The 17,845-nt window shown below is 51.0% G+C and overlaps 2 protein-coding genes across 2 annotated transcripts; both read left to right on the top strand.

Annotated features, from left to right (window-relative positions):
• Positions 1–1,401: 1,401 nt before the first annotated feature.
• rnf130 (ring finger protein 130) lies at positions 1,402–7,917 on the top strand. Its single transcript, XM_028009636.1, has 9 exons — positions 1,402–2,059; positions 2,613–2,896; positions 3,873–4,064; positions 4,418–4,662; positions 5,112–5,183; positions 5,282–5,364; positions 5,465–5,561; positions 5,637–5,823; positions 6,451–7,917. The coding sequence occupies exons 2-9, from the start codon at positions 2,638–2,640 to the stop codon at positions 6,561–6,563; spliced, it is 1,248 nt and encodes a 415-aa protein (XP_027865437.1). The 5' UTR covers positions 1,402–2,059; positions 2,613–2,637; the 3' UTR covers positions 6,564–7,917.
• Positions 7,918–8,945: 1,028 nt separating this feature from the next.
• Positions 8,946–17,723, top strand: tbc1d9b (TBC1 domain family member 9b). Its single transcript, XM_028009629.1, is given in 23 exon segments — positions 8,946–9,063; positions 9,776–9,886; positions 9,968–10,086; positions 10,154–10,385; positions 10,460–10,718; positions 10,797–11,004; positions 11,618–11,950; positions 11,953–12,021; positions 12,087–12,237; positions 12,314–12,528; positions 13,405–13,522; positions 13,705–13,907; positions 13,976–14,058; positions 14,272–14,401; positions 14,492–14,590; positions 14,658–14,726; positions 14,797–15,037; positions 15,123–15,188; positions 15,762–15,830; positions 16,168–16,221; positions 16,301–16,345; positions 16,423–16,514; positions 16,585–17,723. Coding segments are annotated over 23 exon segments (3,669 nt in total). The 3' UTR covers positions 17,170–17,723.
• The last annotated feature ends 122 nt before the right edge of the window (positions 17,724–17,845 follow it).

Below are 17,845 nucleotides of genomic sequence, written 5' to 3'. Positions count from 1 at the left end.
GCAGCTCACCGCGGCTGCGCAGTGTCCGTCTCTAGGCAACCGTGACGTTCAGCGTCGGTCCGTAGCGTTCTGGGTCCTTTAGCTCCCGCCACGACAATGTAGCTGGCCTTAATATTTCCTGTTTTATTTTGGTCATTATTGTTAAACCCAGTGTTGATGTGTGTATTATAGGCGTGTATATCGGACAGTTATGTATCGGTTCAATACGGGACGAACATTTAACGGCCAAATATGGGAGGTTATTCCGTATTTTACGGGACGGGTGGCGACCTGATGGAGGGGAGCTGAGGAACAGTTTTAGGGATGCTAAAGCTAAAACTCCCCTAAAACTGGGCTAGAATCGCCAATGGTGTAATGTCCAGTTCACACCACAAGATTTTAGAATTGTCGGCCGATTTTCCGAACCTGAGACACTAGCAGACAATAAACCGCAGGTGTATCGGGTCGGACCGGGTCGGACCGGCCGTGTGTCCAGCCACAAGGCAAGAGCAACACACCACATGAACTGATTTCTCTCACCGACATTCAGATTCCAGACAGGAAGTCCCGTAAAACCCCAAACAGGCGTGAATTTAGAGTAAACCAACACGGTTTAGTAGAAGCAACAGATAGTTTGTGAGCTTATTTTAAAAGATGTAACAAAAAGAAAATTTGCTGCACTGTGATGTGGAGGTGAGTTTGTTTTTCCAACGTCACCATTTATGTGTTTAGATTGTTTTCTGTTTTGTCGTTTCTTTAACCTTCATCAGTTAATTAGTATTTGCCATGTTAATGTTTAAAATTACATTGAGAACAATGGGCACAAAATAATGGCTACAAGTCCAGTTAACTAGTTTTAAAACCAGCATTAATCAAAGTTTTACTACCTGCAGTGCATGTGGATTCATGACGTAAAGTCCTGACTGGATGAACATCATTAGAACCTTTTTATGTCACTTTAACGATGAACAGCTGAAAGGTTAGCGGGTTCATGAACTCCTGGTCATTTCTGTATTCTCTGCAGTAATGTTAAATGAACATTCATGTTGTTTCCACATATCATCTCCGATCTCCGCTGGACTTTTTCTCTTGTTTTTCTCTCCATTGGAGCTCGGCTGGCATGATGCTGCCATCACCTGCTCAGGTTCTCCTGGTTCAGTTCTGCCGAACCTCCAGTCGGTCGTGGCAGATTCATGATGAACTGATTGATAAATATGATTGACTGGAATGGATTATTAATTAAAGCTTTTTATGCCAGATGACGTGTTGTGAATTCTAACTTTATAAACAAACTAAATCAAATTGAAGCTGCACTTCCTGTCGGTGTCCAGTAGGTGTCCTTCTTCCCTTTCTGATCGCTGATCACTAATCGATGAGAAATCTGATCAGGACACAAACAGCTGGCTGACATCTCGCCCTTTATCGCGACATCTCCTCCAAATCTCCAAGAGAAGGTGAATCACACAATCACACACGCGCTCTGACGCTCCCCTGTTGATGTTCTGCGCTTGCGCGGTGCGTCGATGTCAGAACTGAGGTACCGAGCTGCTGTTACTGGAGCCGAGCCGAACAGAACCCCCATAGCCAGTCCGATCCGACCCACCAGAACCAGTAGAGGTTCCCCATCGACGGAGAGGAGCCGGCCTGGCCCGGAGCACCGGGAGTCCGGCGGAGAGAGACGAACCGGGCCGAAGCAGCCACCGTAGAGACGGAGGTGGGCTCACTGCAGAACAAGGACCAGACGGAGTCCAGAACACAGCCAGGCGCTCTCAGTGCAGGAGCTTCCGGAACCAGGGTCCAGATGAGGTTCCGGTTTTGTTCCGCAGGCTGACCCATCTCCTGATGTCCTCACAGCTGTCTCACCTGGCAGTCTGAACCCAGGGTTTACTGCGCCCTTCCACAGGCGGCATCCGCATCTGGAGGACAATCTGGGACAGAAACCAACAAACAGGATCTAATAAATAACATCTGGAGGAGACAGGAGAACACCCGGAAGACATCCAGGGATTTGGACAAAACCTCAGCAGGAGACCTACAGACGGAAACATCTGGAAGACACTGAGAGGCGAGGCGTTGTAAGGTAAGATAGATTTAAAGAAAGTCCAATCAGAACAACCTGACAGACAGGAGAAAGAGGGACAGCTGGAGCGTGGACGTGGACAGTGAGCTGAAAATGTTTAAAAATGAGAAGTTGGAATATTTAGTGTTAAGGGACAGAGACAGGGTTGGACACAGTGGGACATGCACTGACGGCTGGACATTTATTGTATCGTTTGTCATATATTGTAATACATTTTTTTTCATAAGAAGTTTGATTTATTATCATACTGTCAGGATTAATAGTTTTACTGTTTTTTTTTTTACTGTTTGTTCAATAAAAGCATCAATAAATAAGTTTGGAAACAAAGTTATCACATTAATTCATGTGACTGGCCTCCTAAGGAGACAAATGGGGATATTTTCAAAACCATTACTTGTGTTTATGTGACACACAGTTGCCTAAAAAAGAAATAATAAATAGTTCTTATCGCCACTTTTGTCGTTATCACAGTACTACTAAATAATCGTGATAAAACTTTTGGTCCAGATGTTAGTCTGGCCCCACTGACGTTTGGGTTTTTCCTTCCTGGCAGGTTCCATGTAACCGGACTGGCAGACATGGACCTGCACCGTTGGACCTGCTTCCCAATCCTCGCCGTCCTCGTGCTGGTTCTGGTCCAGGTCGTGGTCCAGGCCCGCTCCGCGGCAGCAGGACGCGCTGACAGGAACTCCATCGAGGACGCCACGGTGAACGCCACCGTGATGGACCGAGGGTCCTCCGTCCACATGATGAGCAGTGAGGACGGGACGTACGGGCAGGACTCTCCCAAGATGGACGCCCGGGGCATTGTCCTCACGCCGGCGCCGCATCATGGAGGTACTCGCGTCACAGGTCACATGACCTACCTGACACTGCCTAAGAGTTCCAGGTGTTAGTCTGGTTTTGACGAGAGGGAGAAACAAGGACATCCAGGATCTAGTCTGGCCCCGACAAGACAGCCAGAAAAAGTTCCAGGTCTTAGTCTGGTCCTCAAGATTGGGAGTAATAACTGGAAGCTGGTTTCACCTCGTTAACCTCATTGACATCTGAATCGTTTGTCAGAAAATCTCTACTAAGCTCTGGACCTGATTGTTGTCATGGCAACTGTCTTGTAGTCTTCTGCTGCAGCTGTGAGTTTTTCTCGCAGTCGCTGCTGCAGCTGCAGCAGCTGAGTTTAGTCGGGGAGGCGGAGGATGCAGCGGCTCTGAGTCCGGCCGAGACACTGCAGAGGTTTTCTGGCTGCTGAAGGACGGAGCGTCTCTCTGCTCCGGAGTGTCAGATTACAGTCAGGCGCTGCAAGGACACTGCAGAGAGGAGCTGGAGGAGCTGGAGGAGCTGAAGGAGCTGCTCCTGCTGCTCCTCCTGCTGCTCCTCTTCATCCCCCTCCTCTCCCTGCTACTGCTCTTCATCCTCCTGCTCTTCATCCTCCTCCTCTTCATCCTCCTCCTCTCCCTGCTCCTCCTGCCGGTTGCCTGATCACGCAAACGGAGTCAGGAGCTGAAATGTTTCCTCCTTTAAACAGGGGGAGCGTTGTTGTTACAGACAGGAAGTGATGTCAGAACCAGTGCAGTTTAAACTAGGAATGTTTTTATTCCGTCAGCTCAGCACCAGAACCGGCCCGGACGTGTTCTGGGCTCCTCTGAGTTGATTTGTTCTGACGTCTGACTGCTGCTTTGTTCTTAAAGTGTCCCAGATCATGATACCACCTCTACCTCTGCCGGCTGTTTGGCCATTTAAATGTGTCTACCTCATAAATAAAAAACTCTGGACCTCCATCTTGGAGGCAGTAACCATGGTAACGGTGTCTCCTCAGTGGTGGACCGGCAGGGCTGCGACCCAAACACCCGCTTCCTGGTTCCGCCCCGCAGCATCCACTGGGTGGCTCTGCTGCAGCGAGGGAACTGCACCTTCAGGGAGAAGATCCTGAAGGCGGCCGCCTACAACGCCACGGCGGTTCTGGTCTACAACAACTCCACTGACAAGACCGTCAAGATGGGCCACGAAGGTTAGAACCGGGTCAGAACACACTGACCGCCCAGATCTGGACTGGATCAGAACCTTTTCTGAACCGGGTCAGAACCTGCAGACTGTCCTTCCTGGTGATCGATCAGAGTAAATTTAGCCGCCGGTTGAATTTCTCTCTGACCTCTGAGGCAGTTCTGACCCGAAGGTCGCAGCGTCCAGAACCAAAAATAAACCGAATCACACAAAACCTCCTGCCTGGTTCTGAAGGAGAGGCTGGTGTAGTAGGCTGGTTCTGATCAGTAGAATCGGGTCAGCTTCTTTGGTTCTGATCAGTAGAATCAGGTCAGCTTCTTTGGTTCTGATCTGTAGAATCGGGCCGGGTTCTGTGTGCAGGTACGGGCGACATCGTGGCGGTGATGATCACGGAGGCGTACGGGAAGGAGATCCTGGCCCACCTGGACCGGAACCTGACGGTTCTGGCCTCTCTGGGTTTCCGTAGTCCCAGCAGGAACCTGAACCGCGGATCGCTCGTCTTCGTCTCCGTCTCCTTCATCGTCCTCATGATCATCTCCTCCGCCTGGCTCGTCTTCTACTTCATCCAGAAAATCCGCTACGGCGCCGGCCGCCACCGCAGCCAGGTGAGGCGGCTGAGGCGGTAGCGAGGCTAAGCTAGGCTAGGCTAGATGAGGCTAGGCTAGGCTAGGCTAAGCTAGATGAGGCTAAGCTAGGCTAGATGCTGGACTGCTAGCATGCTACGTTCAGGTCCAGGTGGAGACTCCAAACACAGCACCTGAAGGCAGCAGGTCCTGGTGGGCGGAGTCAGGTGCAGGTTTTCTATGATCTTCAGTGATGTAACGCTCTTCTTCTTCTCCTGCTACTGAGTCTATGAATGCTGAGATTTGTAGTTTTTGTTTTTTCCTAACAAACGATCTTCGCCACCTGAGGTTTGAATGTTAATGGAGGACAGCCACACAAACTGCAGGGCAGAAACTGGTTTTTAATTGTTCGTGGGCGGAGCTTTGTGTCACTTCAACGAGGGATTCTTCGTCCTGATTGGACGTTAACTTCTGTCATCTCTGTCCCCCAGCGTCGCCTAGGAGACGCAGCCAAGAAAGCCATCGGGAAGCTGACGACGAGGACAGTGAAGAAAGGAGACAAGGTAAACTCAGAAACCAACATGACCAGTCATAGATCGGACCTGCACAGAACGGTTCTGGTTCTGTTGACTGATGGCTGTCTTTCCTGTCTGTCCTGAAGGAAACGGACCCGGACTTCAACCACTGCGCCGTGTGCATCGAGGCGTACCAGCTCAACGATGTGGTCCGGATTCTGCCCTGCAAGTGAGTCCAGAACCGGGTCCACACCTGAAGGAGTCTGTTCCCCAAGCCTTTTCTGACTGGAGCTGTCCAACGTGTCTCAACGTGTCTCTGTCTCCTCCAGACACGTCTTCCATAAGGTGTGCGTGGATCCTTGGCTGAACGAACACTGCACCTGTCCCATGTGCAAACTCAACATCCTCAAAGCCCTGGGCATCATGGTGAGTCATCGCTGACATCACCAGCTGGGGGACAGGTGTGATGGATGACCGTGTCCCCTCTGTCCTCTGTCTCAGACCAGTCTGCCCTGCGTGGACACTGTGGTTCTGGATGTGGAGCGTCTGGGAGTCGGTCAGACATCCGGCAGCCAGAGGGCGCCGCTGAGCGACCAGAACCAGCCGTCCATCAGCCTGGAGCCTCTCAGTCCCCCCCATGTTGAGACCGCGCCCAGAATGCCCGCTGACATCACCGTGGCCGTAACCAGTAAGAACCCAGAAGAAGAGCAGAGCGTCACAATCAGCTGGCTTCAACTTTACTCTAGAGTACAAAAACTTCACAGTAAAGAAAAACCTTTGCGCTGGCTGGTGGACTGCTTCACAAAACGTAGAGTTTTACAGTAAAATAGCTTCACAGCAGAGCAACAATGTCACCCTGAAGTAAGGCAACATGAGCACAGCAACATCTTTACATTAACTTTAACTTTAGGCTGACGAATATCCGTACACTAAGTTCAGAAACTTTAAACTGAAGTAGCACAACTTTACACCAAATTACAACAACCTCACATTGACGTATAAAAGTACAACAACTTTACAGCTACTTTTAATGATTTTAAATCGTCTGCCAAAGAACCAGGACCAAAACTTGATCCTGGTTGATTAGCATGCACCTGTTAGCAGTGCATGCTAACGGGTACGTCTATCGATGGGTCCAGTTAAAGAGCTGCTCCGTTTACCTGTTCAGGTACTGATGACCCGGTCTACCTCCAGAGCTGCAGCTCTGCTTAGAGTTACCTTGAATTGGATCCTGGTTCTGGTTCTGGTTCTGGTTCTGGTCCTGGTACCGGTTCTGGTTCTGACGTCTGTGCTTTGATGTTTCCCGCCTCGGCAGGTGGAGGTCACTTCTTCAACAGGAACTCCATGTCTCCTCGGAGCAACGTCTGCGAGATGGAGCTGCCGGACATCCAGGCGTCACTCGATCTCCACGACAACAACAAGTCCTGAGACCGGTCGCCATGGTTACAACCGCACACTGACACCAATCCCCCTGCCGATGGACAGAAAAACCGCCATGGACCCGCAAAGTCCTGCCGGGGGGGTTCTTGTTGGGATGTGGGGTTGGAAAGTCGGATAGCGACCGCCTTCAGCCACAGAAAGACTTTACTGACGTTCCCGACAATCCCAAGGTTTCAAACTTTGGTCCTGTTCCTTTAAAGCTCCTCTCCTGTTTCTGGATCAGAACCACCCTCCCTCACTTTTCAGTGTCTGTGGAAATGACTAGGATGTAAAACTTTGGGTTTCTTTCAGGTTCCCACATGTGTTCTAGATGCTAAATAACTCTGAAAAGCCAAAACGTTCCGGTAAAGTCGTTAAGATTCCCAGTGCAGTCGCTGGGAATGTTTTCTTGTGCCTGAAGAGATTTGGGTCTCTTGCTTAAAGGTTCTAACTTTCAGAAGTGCTGAGCCTCGGTTCTGAAAATGATACTGTTTTTTTCTGGATCAATTCCTCAAGACCTGATCAGTTTCTGCAAAAATTTGATCAAGGAATCCGGAGATCAGGAACGTCTCTGAAACCTTCCTTTGGATACATCGTTCCTACAAACGTTCCTGAGAGAGCGACAAGTAATCCTGCAGTTTCATGGGAAAGTTCCTGAAAAGGTTCTGCGTTATTTAGGTTCTCTCTGCTGGCTCTTCCAAAGGTTCGCTGCTTTAGGACCTGGATCAGCGCCTTCCGGGTCATCTTGGGGAACAGAACCAGATACTGTCCCAAATCTGGATGGGGATGGAGCAGAACCTTCAGAACATCTCAGAGAGCCTCAGGTGGTCCAGGTTCTGGAACATCTTTGTCTCTGAAGGGAAGCTCACAGAGTCCAGGAACAGATCAGGTTCCTGGAGTTTCTGGCGGGGCTCAGACTGAGGGGGCGGAGCTCAGTCTTCAGGAGGGGCGGCGTTCTGCTGGAAGGGGCAGAGCCTTTGAAGAGGGGCGGGGCTCCAGGAGCCATATTGTTCCTGTTCTAAAATGTTCCTGGTGTTCCAGCAGGGAATCCCGGTGAGGACGCTTCCTTCAGGGATGGACTGCTGCTTTCAATTGTATTCTGAATAACTCAGCGTGTATTAATACTAATAATCAGTATATAAACAGCATTAAACAACCTATACTCCGATTGGTTCAGCAGTAATAAGTGACCTGAAAATGTCCTGAGACGCTGAGCTGCTGTCCACGTCTCTCTGTCCGTCCATTTCTCTGTCTGCATCTGTCTCTGATGATGATGATGGTGGTGGGGGTCCTCTGTGTGTTTACTGCTGCAGCATCATGTCTGATTAAATGTCATTAAAGCTTCTGCTGCATTCACTCTACAGTTTGTCTCCGTCTTTCTGGAAGCCTGATATTCTGGACCTGGATTTCTCCGTTCATTCGTCCCAACTTCCCAGGAGAATCATTCACATTAAAATCAGTTCACTGAGAGACAAAGAGCAACTTTTGGATTTAGACTCTGACTTCCATAACTTCAGATTTTTACCAAACTAAAACATTCACAGCATCTCTACAAACGTGGATTTAAGCTCTACTCTCTACATGCAAACACCACTTTTAATAAGTTACGGTTAGAGTTGCAAACATTGATTTTTGTCAAACATGTTTCCATTAAAGTTACTATTGTTGACGTGAGGAGCGGCCATGTTGGATTTTTAAGTCAATTTTTTGAAGGTTGACATTAGGGATGTCTGGTTTAATAAATTGAAACGGTTCCAAATTGGACACCAAGCTGCAGGCAACACCAAGGTTTCTTCAAGAACTCTTCAGAACGTACTACTTTTTTCTGCATAATCTTATTATTTTTTTCCAGTTGTCAAGATGTTTTTTCTGTAAATCTTTTTTCCCTCAGTTTTTCCAGTGAAATTATTTTTCATTATAATTTATGCAACATTTGAGTCCTTTTTTAGACTATAATTTATCTCAGTTATTTATTTTTACAGGTTATTGTTTCATCAACAAAGCACAAATAAACAGATTACAGCAGGTTAAAATTTCTTCTCTTATTTTCCAGCATTCCGAGACACAAACGAAATTTGGGGATTGATGCATCAAATTCCTGCTGCTGAGCCAGAAACCTTATAAATCAGCTAAATCATTTGGTGGAAGTTCAGAAGAGCAGCAACGTCTCAGATTTCAGTTGGGACGATTACGGTTTTTTTCCCCGTTATAAACATGTTGACGTCATGTCGTACAGCACGTAGAAGGCGTGGCCTAACGTGTCACACCCGGAAGTGATGTAGAGTCATCAGACTCGCTGAAAACAACAGTACCAGAACCAGGACCAGACAGAACCTGGTTCCGGATTCTGTCCGGAGTCTACCGGGTCTTTGGGTCAGCGCAGTGGCCAACATGTGGATCGAACCGGAGGAGGTTCTACTGGCCGGGGCTCTTTGGGTCTCGGAGCGGGCCAACCCGTTCTTCATCCTGCAGAGGAGGAGGGGGCACGGCCGCGGAGGGGGGCTGTCCGGTAGGTTCGGTTCCGTTAGGTTCGGTTCTGTCTGAGGGAGCAGGGGAGGGGGCTGCTGATAGAGGTCTACTCGGTTCGGTTCGGTTCTGAGCAGGTTGGGTGAGGGGGTCAAGGGGTCCGTCCAGTTCGACTGGTTCCGTTGGGTGTCAGTCCTCCGGTTCGGTTCCGCTGGTGGACCCGGTTCTGACAGAACCTCCAGTAATGCTCAGCAGAACCGGGGTTCGTTCGGTTAGCCTGGGTGGATCTCCATGGCAACACCATGAACGGTTCCGGATCGTTAGATGCAGAACTAGAAACCCGGTTCAGAGGACAGAACCGGATCAGACGGGGGTGGGGCGGGGGGGGGTGACGTCAGATCTGCTTGAAGTAACGTTATGAGGGCTCAGCTGGTGACCCAACAGGTGATTTATGTTTCACCCTGTGAGGTCAAAGGTCACTACAGGAACCTGCAAGGCGGTGGTGAGTCTGTCCACCAGTCCCTAGAACCAGAACCAAGACCACTCGGCTCCTTATGGACCGTTTTCTAGTCTCCTATGTAGACTCAGGGACCGAGGGATGGAGGTCATGGGGTCATGGGGTCGATGTGTAGAGTTGCATGTCTTCAGCGTAAGGTAGAAGTTGTTGTAGTACCGTCTAATCTGCGCTAGGGGGAGCTGTAGCTGGCAGAGCGGCTGGTCCTGATGATGTCTGCTGGTCCTCGGTGTCTCTGCAGGTCTTCTGGTGGGAACGCTGGACGTGGTTCTGGACTCCAGTGCCAGGGTGGCTCCCTACAGGATCCTGCTGCAGACCGCCGACTCCCAGATCTACTGGAACATTGCTTGTGGTGAGCAGGAGGACTGGGAGGACTGGGAATATTCTGGATGCAGGTATCTTTTCAGATTTTTCCTTCCATCTCATCTTGCAGGCTCGTCGAGGAAGGAGATCACGGAGCACTGGGATTTCCTGGAATCCAACCTGCTGCAGACGATCTCCATCTTCGACAACGATGAAGACGTCATCACCTTCGTCAAAGGAAAGATCTCGGTATGTCTCCGCCGGTTTGGCTTGCTGGGATGTGTTCCTGTCTGCTTAGTGATGTCACTTCCTGCAGGGCATCATCGCGGAGGAGAACCGACTGAAGCGGAGCGAGGAGCAGGAAGAGAACAGCGGGAAGTTCCTGGAGGCGGAGCTGAAGATGCGGAAGCTGTTTGGGATGCCAGAGGAGGAGAAGCTGGTGAACTATTACTCCTGCAGCTACTGGAAGGGGCGTGTCCCGCGCCAGGGCTGGCTCTACCTGTCCATCAACCACCTGTGCTTCTACTCCTTCCTGCTGGGGAAGGAAGGTACCGTCAGCCAATCGCACGCCGGCGTTAACTTGTCCGCAGCGATTTCTGACTTGTGTGTCCGATCCGCTCAGTGACGCTGGTGGTGCAGTGGACCGAGGTGACCCAGCTGGAGAAGAACGCCACCCTGGTGTTCCCAGAGAGCGTCCGCGTGAGCACCCGGAACGCTGAGCATTTCTTCTCCATGTTCCTGAACGTCAACGACACCTTCAAGCTGATGGAGCAGCTCGCCAACATCGCCATGCGCCAGCTGCTGGACAATGAGGCGTTCGCTGCCGACCGCTTGCTGCCCAAGGCCTGCAAGACGCTGAAGAACGTCTCTGCCCTGAAGAGGTCTCACTCTGACCGTTTTCTCTGTGTCCAAACGTGTCTGCCGCGGCTCTGACCGCGTCGGCCGCGTTCTGTCTGCAGGGACTTCGACGCCCGGGCCAAGAACGAGCGGTACCGGTCCATGTTCCGGCTGACGCAGGACGAGCGGCTGGACGGACACACGGACTGCACGCTGTGGACGCCGTTCGCCAAGATGCACGTGGTGGGCCAGCTGTTCATCTCCAACAACTACATCTGCTTCAGCAGCAGAGAGGAGGACCTGTGCCAGCTCATCATCCCACTCAGAGAGGTGAGCCCAGTAGCAGCAGAACCGGGTCGAGCCTTCCTGCAACTGCAGCAGAACCGTTACGACATGTTCTGATGGAATCATTTTGACCTCACAGCATGTCACTGTGAAGATTTGTAAGGCGTGGGTACAGGCATAAACATTAGCATGCTACGCCCTCCGTTCATATTTCCCATCAGCCACTTGAATTTCCAATGTTGAGCCTCTTAAAATAAAATCAGACACTGAGGACTTTGCTGTTAGCGAGTCTCAGGTCAGTCAACAGGAAGGAGAAGATGAGAGACGGTCAACTTAATGGTTAGCGTTAGCTTCCGCTAATGGTTTTATGTGTAAAGAGGTTTAGCATTAGCGTGCAGTAATATGTTTAACAGTTTAATACCGAGACTCTAATTTAGTCGTTAGTGAACCTAGCCACTGGCAATAGCTACCGCTAATTTTCTTTCAAACAACCATGGCGGCCACTTTGAAAAAGGCTAATGTCTTTTTGGAAAAAAGCAAACCTTCATCTGGATTACTGTTGGTCTCGCATGTTCAGCCATCTTTGTCTGCAGCTGGATGCCTCGTTGCTTTTGGAGACGATTGTCCTGTAATTTACCCACGATCCTCTGCTCCTCAGGTGACCATCGTGGAGAAGGCGGACAGCAGCAGCGTCTTGCCGTGTCCCGTCTCCATCAGCACCAAGAACAAGATGAACTTCCTGTTCGCCAACCTCAAAGACAGGGACTTCCTGGTTCAGCGGATCTCAGACTTCCTGCAGCGGACGCCGGACGGCTCGTGGAGCGACACCAACCCGCTGTCTCTGATTGGCTCCTCGGTACGCCAGGCCTGGCTGTCAGAACCTTGTGGTTCTGGTTCTGTCTTATGTCTTTCTGTTCCCAGGGCTCCACCGGCGTCCCCCAATCCGCAGGATCCGACTCCGTCCACGAGGGGCGCCATTACCACGGCGGCCTGCCCACCGCCCAGCAGGGCCTGCTGCGGCTGTTCCAGCAGGACGGCCCGGAGGACCTCGGCCCTAAAGCTGTGAGTACAATTCCCGAGGCGGGGCGGGGCGCCGGGGAGATGCTGACCCGTCCTCCGTCCCGCAGATGAAGGAGCGGATGAAGGAGGAGGCGTGGAACATTCACTTCTCTGAGTTCGGCCGGGGCGTCTGCATGTACAGAACCTCCAGAACCCGAGAGCTGGTTCTGAACGGGATCCCGGAGCGCCTGAGGGGGGAGCTGTGGCTTCTGTTCTCCGGTCCGTCTCCGTTCCGCTTCCTGTCTCCGCTTTCCTGTCCCCGTCTCCGCTCACCCGCCTCCACCCGTCTGTGCAGGCGCTCAGAACGAGATGGCCTCCCACCCTGGTTACTATGGCGACCTGGTGGAGCAGGCCACGGGCCTCTGCTCATTGGCTACCGAGGAGATCGAGCGCGACCTTCATCGCTCGATGCCCGAGCACAGAGCCTTCCAGAACGAGACGGGCATCGCCGCGCTGCGCCGCGTCCTGACCGCCTACGCCCACCGCAACCCCAACATCGGCTACTGCCAGGTACAGAACCCAAACAGAACCCGGGATCAGGCCCAGAACCCGGGATCAGGCCCAGAACCCGGGATCAGGCCCAGAACTCAAACAGAACCTTTTGTCAAATCTCACTTTGATCTCCAGCTCCGTTAAATTTTAACGTTAAAAAACAAAATCCATCAAACATGAGAAACTTCCTGACCCAGCGGTTCTGGAAGGTTCTGTCTGACGAACAGGACCAATGGACTCGTTGTCAGTGGGTTGAAAACTTCATGTTGAACTGAAGAAGTAAAAACTGGAATATTGTTTAAAATAAAAGATTTAATAAATTCTCATCTTTTCCTCATTTGTCTTGTTGAGGAAATGCAGGTAAAAACATGAATAAACTCTTTATTATAAGTAATTATTTAAAGTTTAAAGATATTGTAAATAATGTTTAAAGCTCTGAACAAACTTCCTAATGGTAGAGAAATGATTTAAATGAAGAGAGAATAAATATAATTTATGAAGTTTGTTAATATCAGGATTCAGGTAAAAACTAAACATGTTTCAGTTAAACTGAAACTGAATGTTGATTTTAAATGAGCTTTAAAATGTAAAATGATAAAATCTATACAGTTATTAGATTTATGCATTGTGTGATCATGTTTGTAAATAATGTGTGTATTTAGATGCATGTTTGTGTCTATAGAGGATATTTTATGCTTTAGCTGAGGATGAACAGAAGTTTATTATTTTTGTTTTCTGTGGGGATTTTTTAACATTTTTTGTTTAAGATTATTATGAATCCAACATATAGGCATATGTATATTAATACATGCACTTACATAAAAAACGTGTTCTGTGTTTAATGTTGATAATTTACCAAAATAAACTGAACTGAAACTTTGTCGCCTCCTGCAGGCCATGAACATCGTTACATCCGTCCTGCTGCTGTACGGAACCGAGGAGGAGGCCTTCTGGCTGCTGGTGGCGCTGTGCGAGCGCATGCTGCCCGACTACTACAACACCCGGGTCGTAGGTCAGTGGACCGGGTCGTAGGTCAGGGGTACCGGGTCGTAGGTCAGGGGTTGAAGTTCTGGATCCCAGTCAAGAACAGAACCATGGAGAGTGATCCATGGTTCTGTGACCTGTACCTGACTCCTGGACGTAGTTGCAGGCGGTGTCCTCCAGGGGGCGCCGCCTGATGGTCTGTCCCCTCAGGAGCGCTGGTGGACCAGGCCGTGTTTGAGGAGCTGACCCGGGCCTTCCTGCCGCCGCTCTATGACCACATGCAGGCGCTGGGCGTCATCACCACCATCAGCCTGTCCTGGTTCCTCACCCTCTTCCTGTCCGTCATGCCGTTCGACAGCGCCGTCCTGCTGGTCGACTGCTTCTTCTACGAAGGCATCAAGGTCATCTTCCAGGTACGGAGCCGCGTGGCGCCGGTTACCGGTCAGATGAACCCTTGACCTTCGACCTCGTCTGTCTGCAGGTGGCGCTGGCCGTCCTTCACGACAACATGGACGCCCTGCTGGTCTGCAGCGACGAGGGCGAGGCCATGACCGTCCTGGGCAGGTGGGACGGCGTCCTGTCTCATCGGACCATTTCCTGTGCATCCAAGTTTAACCTAAAAAATAAAATGAAGCAAAATCAGAAACTGAGGACTGTTTGCAAATCTCACAACGGTCATGGAAGGTTAGGGTCCGGTCCGTACTGGGTCCGGTCCGTACTGGGTCCGGTCCGTACTGGGTCCGGTCCGTTCCAGTAGTAAACTCACCTGTCCTGCAGGTACCTGGATAACGTTGTGAACAAGCAGACGGTGGCTCCGCCCACTCCCCACCTGCACGCCTTGCTGACGAGCGGAGATGACCCTCCGCCGGAGATCGACGTCTTCGACCTCATCAAGGCATCCTATGAGGTCAGAGTGATGTCACTTCCTGCTAGCAGCTCTGTGGTCACCTGGTCAGACTGGGAGGTCTCAGGTGGATCAAACTTCTTGTCCTTGCAGAAGTTTGGCAGCCTGCGCTCTGATGTCATCGAGCAGATGCGTTTTAAGCAGAGGTTAAAGGTCATTCAGTCGCTGGAGGACACGGCGAAGCGGAGCGTGGTGGGTGTTTGTGGACATTTACTCCCACAGTGACGAGGTCGGTCCCTTCACAGGTGTGTCTCTGCAGGTGAGGGCGATGATGACGGAGCTGGCCTTCAGCATCGAGGAGCTGGAGGAGCTTTACTGTCTCTTTAAGGTCAGAGGTCGCCTGAGGTTCTGTCCTCCTTAAGGCCTCTCGGTCTGACCCCTGCCTGTCTCTGTCCTAGTCCAAGCACATGACTAGCTGCTACTGGGGCTCCAGCAACTCGGCGGCGCAGCGACACGACCCCAGCCTGCCCTACCTGGAGCAGTACCGGATCGACCCGGTCCAGTTCGCCCAGCTCTTCTCGGCGCTGTCCCCCTGGGTCTGCGGAAGCCACACCCCCACGCTGTCGGCCCGGCTCTTCAGGCTGCTGGACCAGAACCAGGACGGGCTGGTCAACTTCAAAGAGTTCAGCACCGGCCTCAGTGAGTCAGCTCCGGACCGCAGACAGGCGGTTCCATCTGGGTCGGTTCTGTCTGCCCCGGTTTCACTGTGTTTGTGGTTCTGCAGGTGGGATGTACCACGGCGACATGACGGAGAAGCTGAAGCTGCTCTACAAGCTCCACCTCCCGCCAGGTATCAGCCCCACCAGCTCACCTGACACTCTGGTTCTGATCTGACCCAGGAGCACTGACCAGAACCAGAACTTTAACTGGAGGTTCCACCTGGCATCCCCAGGTGTTCTGTTGGTGGTCTCACACTGAGCATGCTCAGACTGCCTCAGACCAGAACTTTGACCTGAAAACAATAATAATTCAAAGTTAAAGGGAAATGTAGCATTTCCCTTTAACTTTGACCTCTGACCCTTGACTGCAACCGTCTCTGGACCTGGGGTCAATAATTAATGTTCAGCTGGATTAGTATTCTGACTGCATCTTGTTCACATGAAGGGAAGAAGCAGGAAAGTTTATTTGATTTCAGATTGTTAATGTTAACGATGTGATTCCCATAAAGTTTTCATCTGTGTTTTCAGATTGAAATAACTGTTTTACTATGTTAGCATTTTGGCGCTAGTATGCTAGTTACCCCGCTAGCTTAGCAGCTAACTGCTAAACTGTAAGCGGTGATTCTAGCTGCTACCCCAGAGGTCAACCTGCAGGCTGACCCCTCCAGGTGTTGAAAAGTGTCTCACCTGTCCATCTGTTCCAGCTCTGTGTGCTGAGGAGGCGGAGTCTGCTCTGGAGGCCACACACTTCTTTACTGAGGACAAACTACAAGGTACACACACACACACACACACACAGATGAAGAGGTACCTGTCCTACACCTGCTGCAGATTCTTTTGTCTCCTCTTCCTGCTGCCACTGAGCTCTGACTAACACCGACTCTTCTTCCTCCTAACCCTGTCCTCCTCTTCCTCCTCTTCCTCCTAACCCTGTCCTCCTCTTCCTCCTCTTCCTCCTAACCCTGTCCTCCTCTTCCTCCTCTTCTTCCTCCTAACCCTGTCCTCCTCTTCCTCCTCTTCTTCCTCCTAACCCTGTCCTCCTCTTCCTCCTCTTCTTCCTCCTAACCCTGTCCTCCTCTTCCTCCTCCTCTCCATCGTGTCTCCTTCCAGAATCCTCCTTCCTGTCTGATCTGGATTCTGTGCGGCAGCAGGAAGTGACATCAGGTTTGTTCTGGTTTTTGAGCCATGTTTGTTAGCCTTCCTGATGATGATGATGATGATGATGAAGTTTTCACCTGAACAGGTGAAGAACCGAAGAATGGAGGAGAAGATGGTGAGGAGAAGAAAGGTAATGCCCCGCCTCCTCCTGAGCGTTGATGGTGTCAACACCTGCTGTCTTTACCTGAGTTTCCTGGCTTGTGTCAGAGGTGAAGGACTACAGGTACTACCTGAGGATGTGGGCCAAGGAGAAGGAGCCCAAGAGGGAAACCATCAAGGATTTGCCCAGGATGAACCAGGTGAGTCCAGGTGCTGCTGAGCTCCCAGGTGAGGCCGTCCAGGTGTGTTTACCTGTGTACCTGTGAACAGGAGCAGTTCATCGAGCTTTGTAAGACGCTGTACAACATGTTCAGCGAGGAGCCGAGCGAGCAGCAGCTGTACCACGCCATCGCCACTGTGGCCAGCCTCCTGTTGCGCATCGGAGAGGTCGGCAAGAAGTTTGGCAACGGCGCCAAGAAGGCCGAGGCCCCGCCTCCCATCCCGCCGGGGGAGGAGGGGCCCGGCGAGGGAACCTCGACCGACGCCCAGGTGTGCCGGGCTCTGGCCGACGCCCAGCTGGAGCCGCCAGCGCCGCCATCTGACGAGGAGACGAAGGACGACACGTCGGTGTCGTCGTTCTCGGTGGTGAGCTCCGGCTCGCTGCAGTGCGAGGACATCGCCGACGACACGGTGCTGGTCAGCGGCGAGGAGAGGCGGGGAAGCGCGCTAGATGCTGATTGGTCAATCACCTTTGAACAAGTGCTGGCCTCACTGTTGACAGAACCGGCGCTGGTCGAGTATTTTGAGAGGAAGATGGATATCCAGGTCAAAATGGCTGCCTGTAAGGCCCAGCGGGCTGTCGAGCGCCAGATAAGCTCCGCCTCCGACCACGAACTCAGCCAGCAGTCCTCCTGACTCACCTGATCACCTGATCATCTGGTTACCTGATCATTTGGTTACCTGGTTACCTGGTTAGCTCACCACTCAATTCTCCCGCCTTCTGATTGGTCACCTGCATTTCCTGTGTCTGTTTGACTTTGATTGGAGCATTACTGATGATGTCAAATCAATAGTGACTCTGACTGGTCAGACTGAGCTATGACATCATCATGTGACTTCCTGTGGGTGTTTCACAGCAATAGCTTAGCTGGTGTTTATTGATCTCTGATTGGTTCCCCGGTCTGCTGCAGGTGAACAGGTGTATATACATCCTGTTTGTCACATGACTCTGTAGTGATGTCATCACAGGAAGTTGGTTTATGTCCTTGTTTTCGTGAATTTAAAAAAAATAATGGCTGAAAACAACAAACAAGTTCAGTGTTCATTCAAGCTTTTATTTTGTAGCTGTTGTTTTTGTTCCCCGTTTACTTCCTGTCCAGAGTGACATCACAGTATTTTTATCTGTCTGCTTTTAAATCTGTTGCATTAATCAGTTATTGATCTGTTCAAATAAAAATGAAGAAAACCCGCTTCTTCTTCTGTGGTGTTTATGTTGAAAATGTGAGCACAGAGGGAGTGCAGCGCCCTCTAGGGGGCGTACCTGTGTTAGTAAAATGCGGACAGCAGACGGTACAAACAGCGTCAAATAGGA

The sequence above is a fragment of the Xiphophorus couchianus genome, chromosome 23 (genome assembly GCF_001444195.1).
Source record: "Xiphophorus couchianus chromosome 23, X_couchianus-1.0, whole genome shotgun sequence".
NCBI lineage: Eukaryota > Metazoa > Chordata > Actinopteri > Cyprinodontiformes > Poeciliidae > Xiphophorus > Xiphophorus couchianus.
The sequence above is the reverse complement of the archived record's forward strand: the minus strand, read 5'-3'. Positions and strand labels throughout refer to the sequence as shown.

Coding starts and splice junctions, on each gene's coding strand:
- rnf130 (XM_028009636.1), top strand. CDS start 2,638: ATGGACCTGCACCGTTGGACCTGCTTCCCAATCCTCGCCGTCCTCGTG. Junction 4,065..4,417: donor CGTCAAGATGGGCCACGAAG/GTTAGAACCGGG, acceptor TTCTGTGTGCAG/GTACGGGCGACATCGTGGCG. Junction 5,365..5,464: donor GTCCGGATTCTGCCCTGCAA/GTGAGTCCAGAA, acceptor TGTCTCCTCCAG/ACACGTCTTCCATAAGGTGT.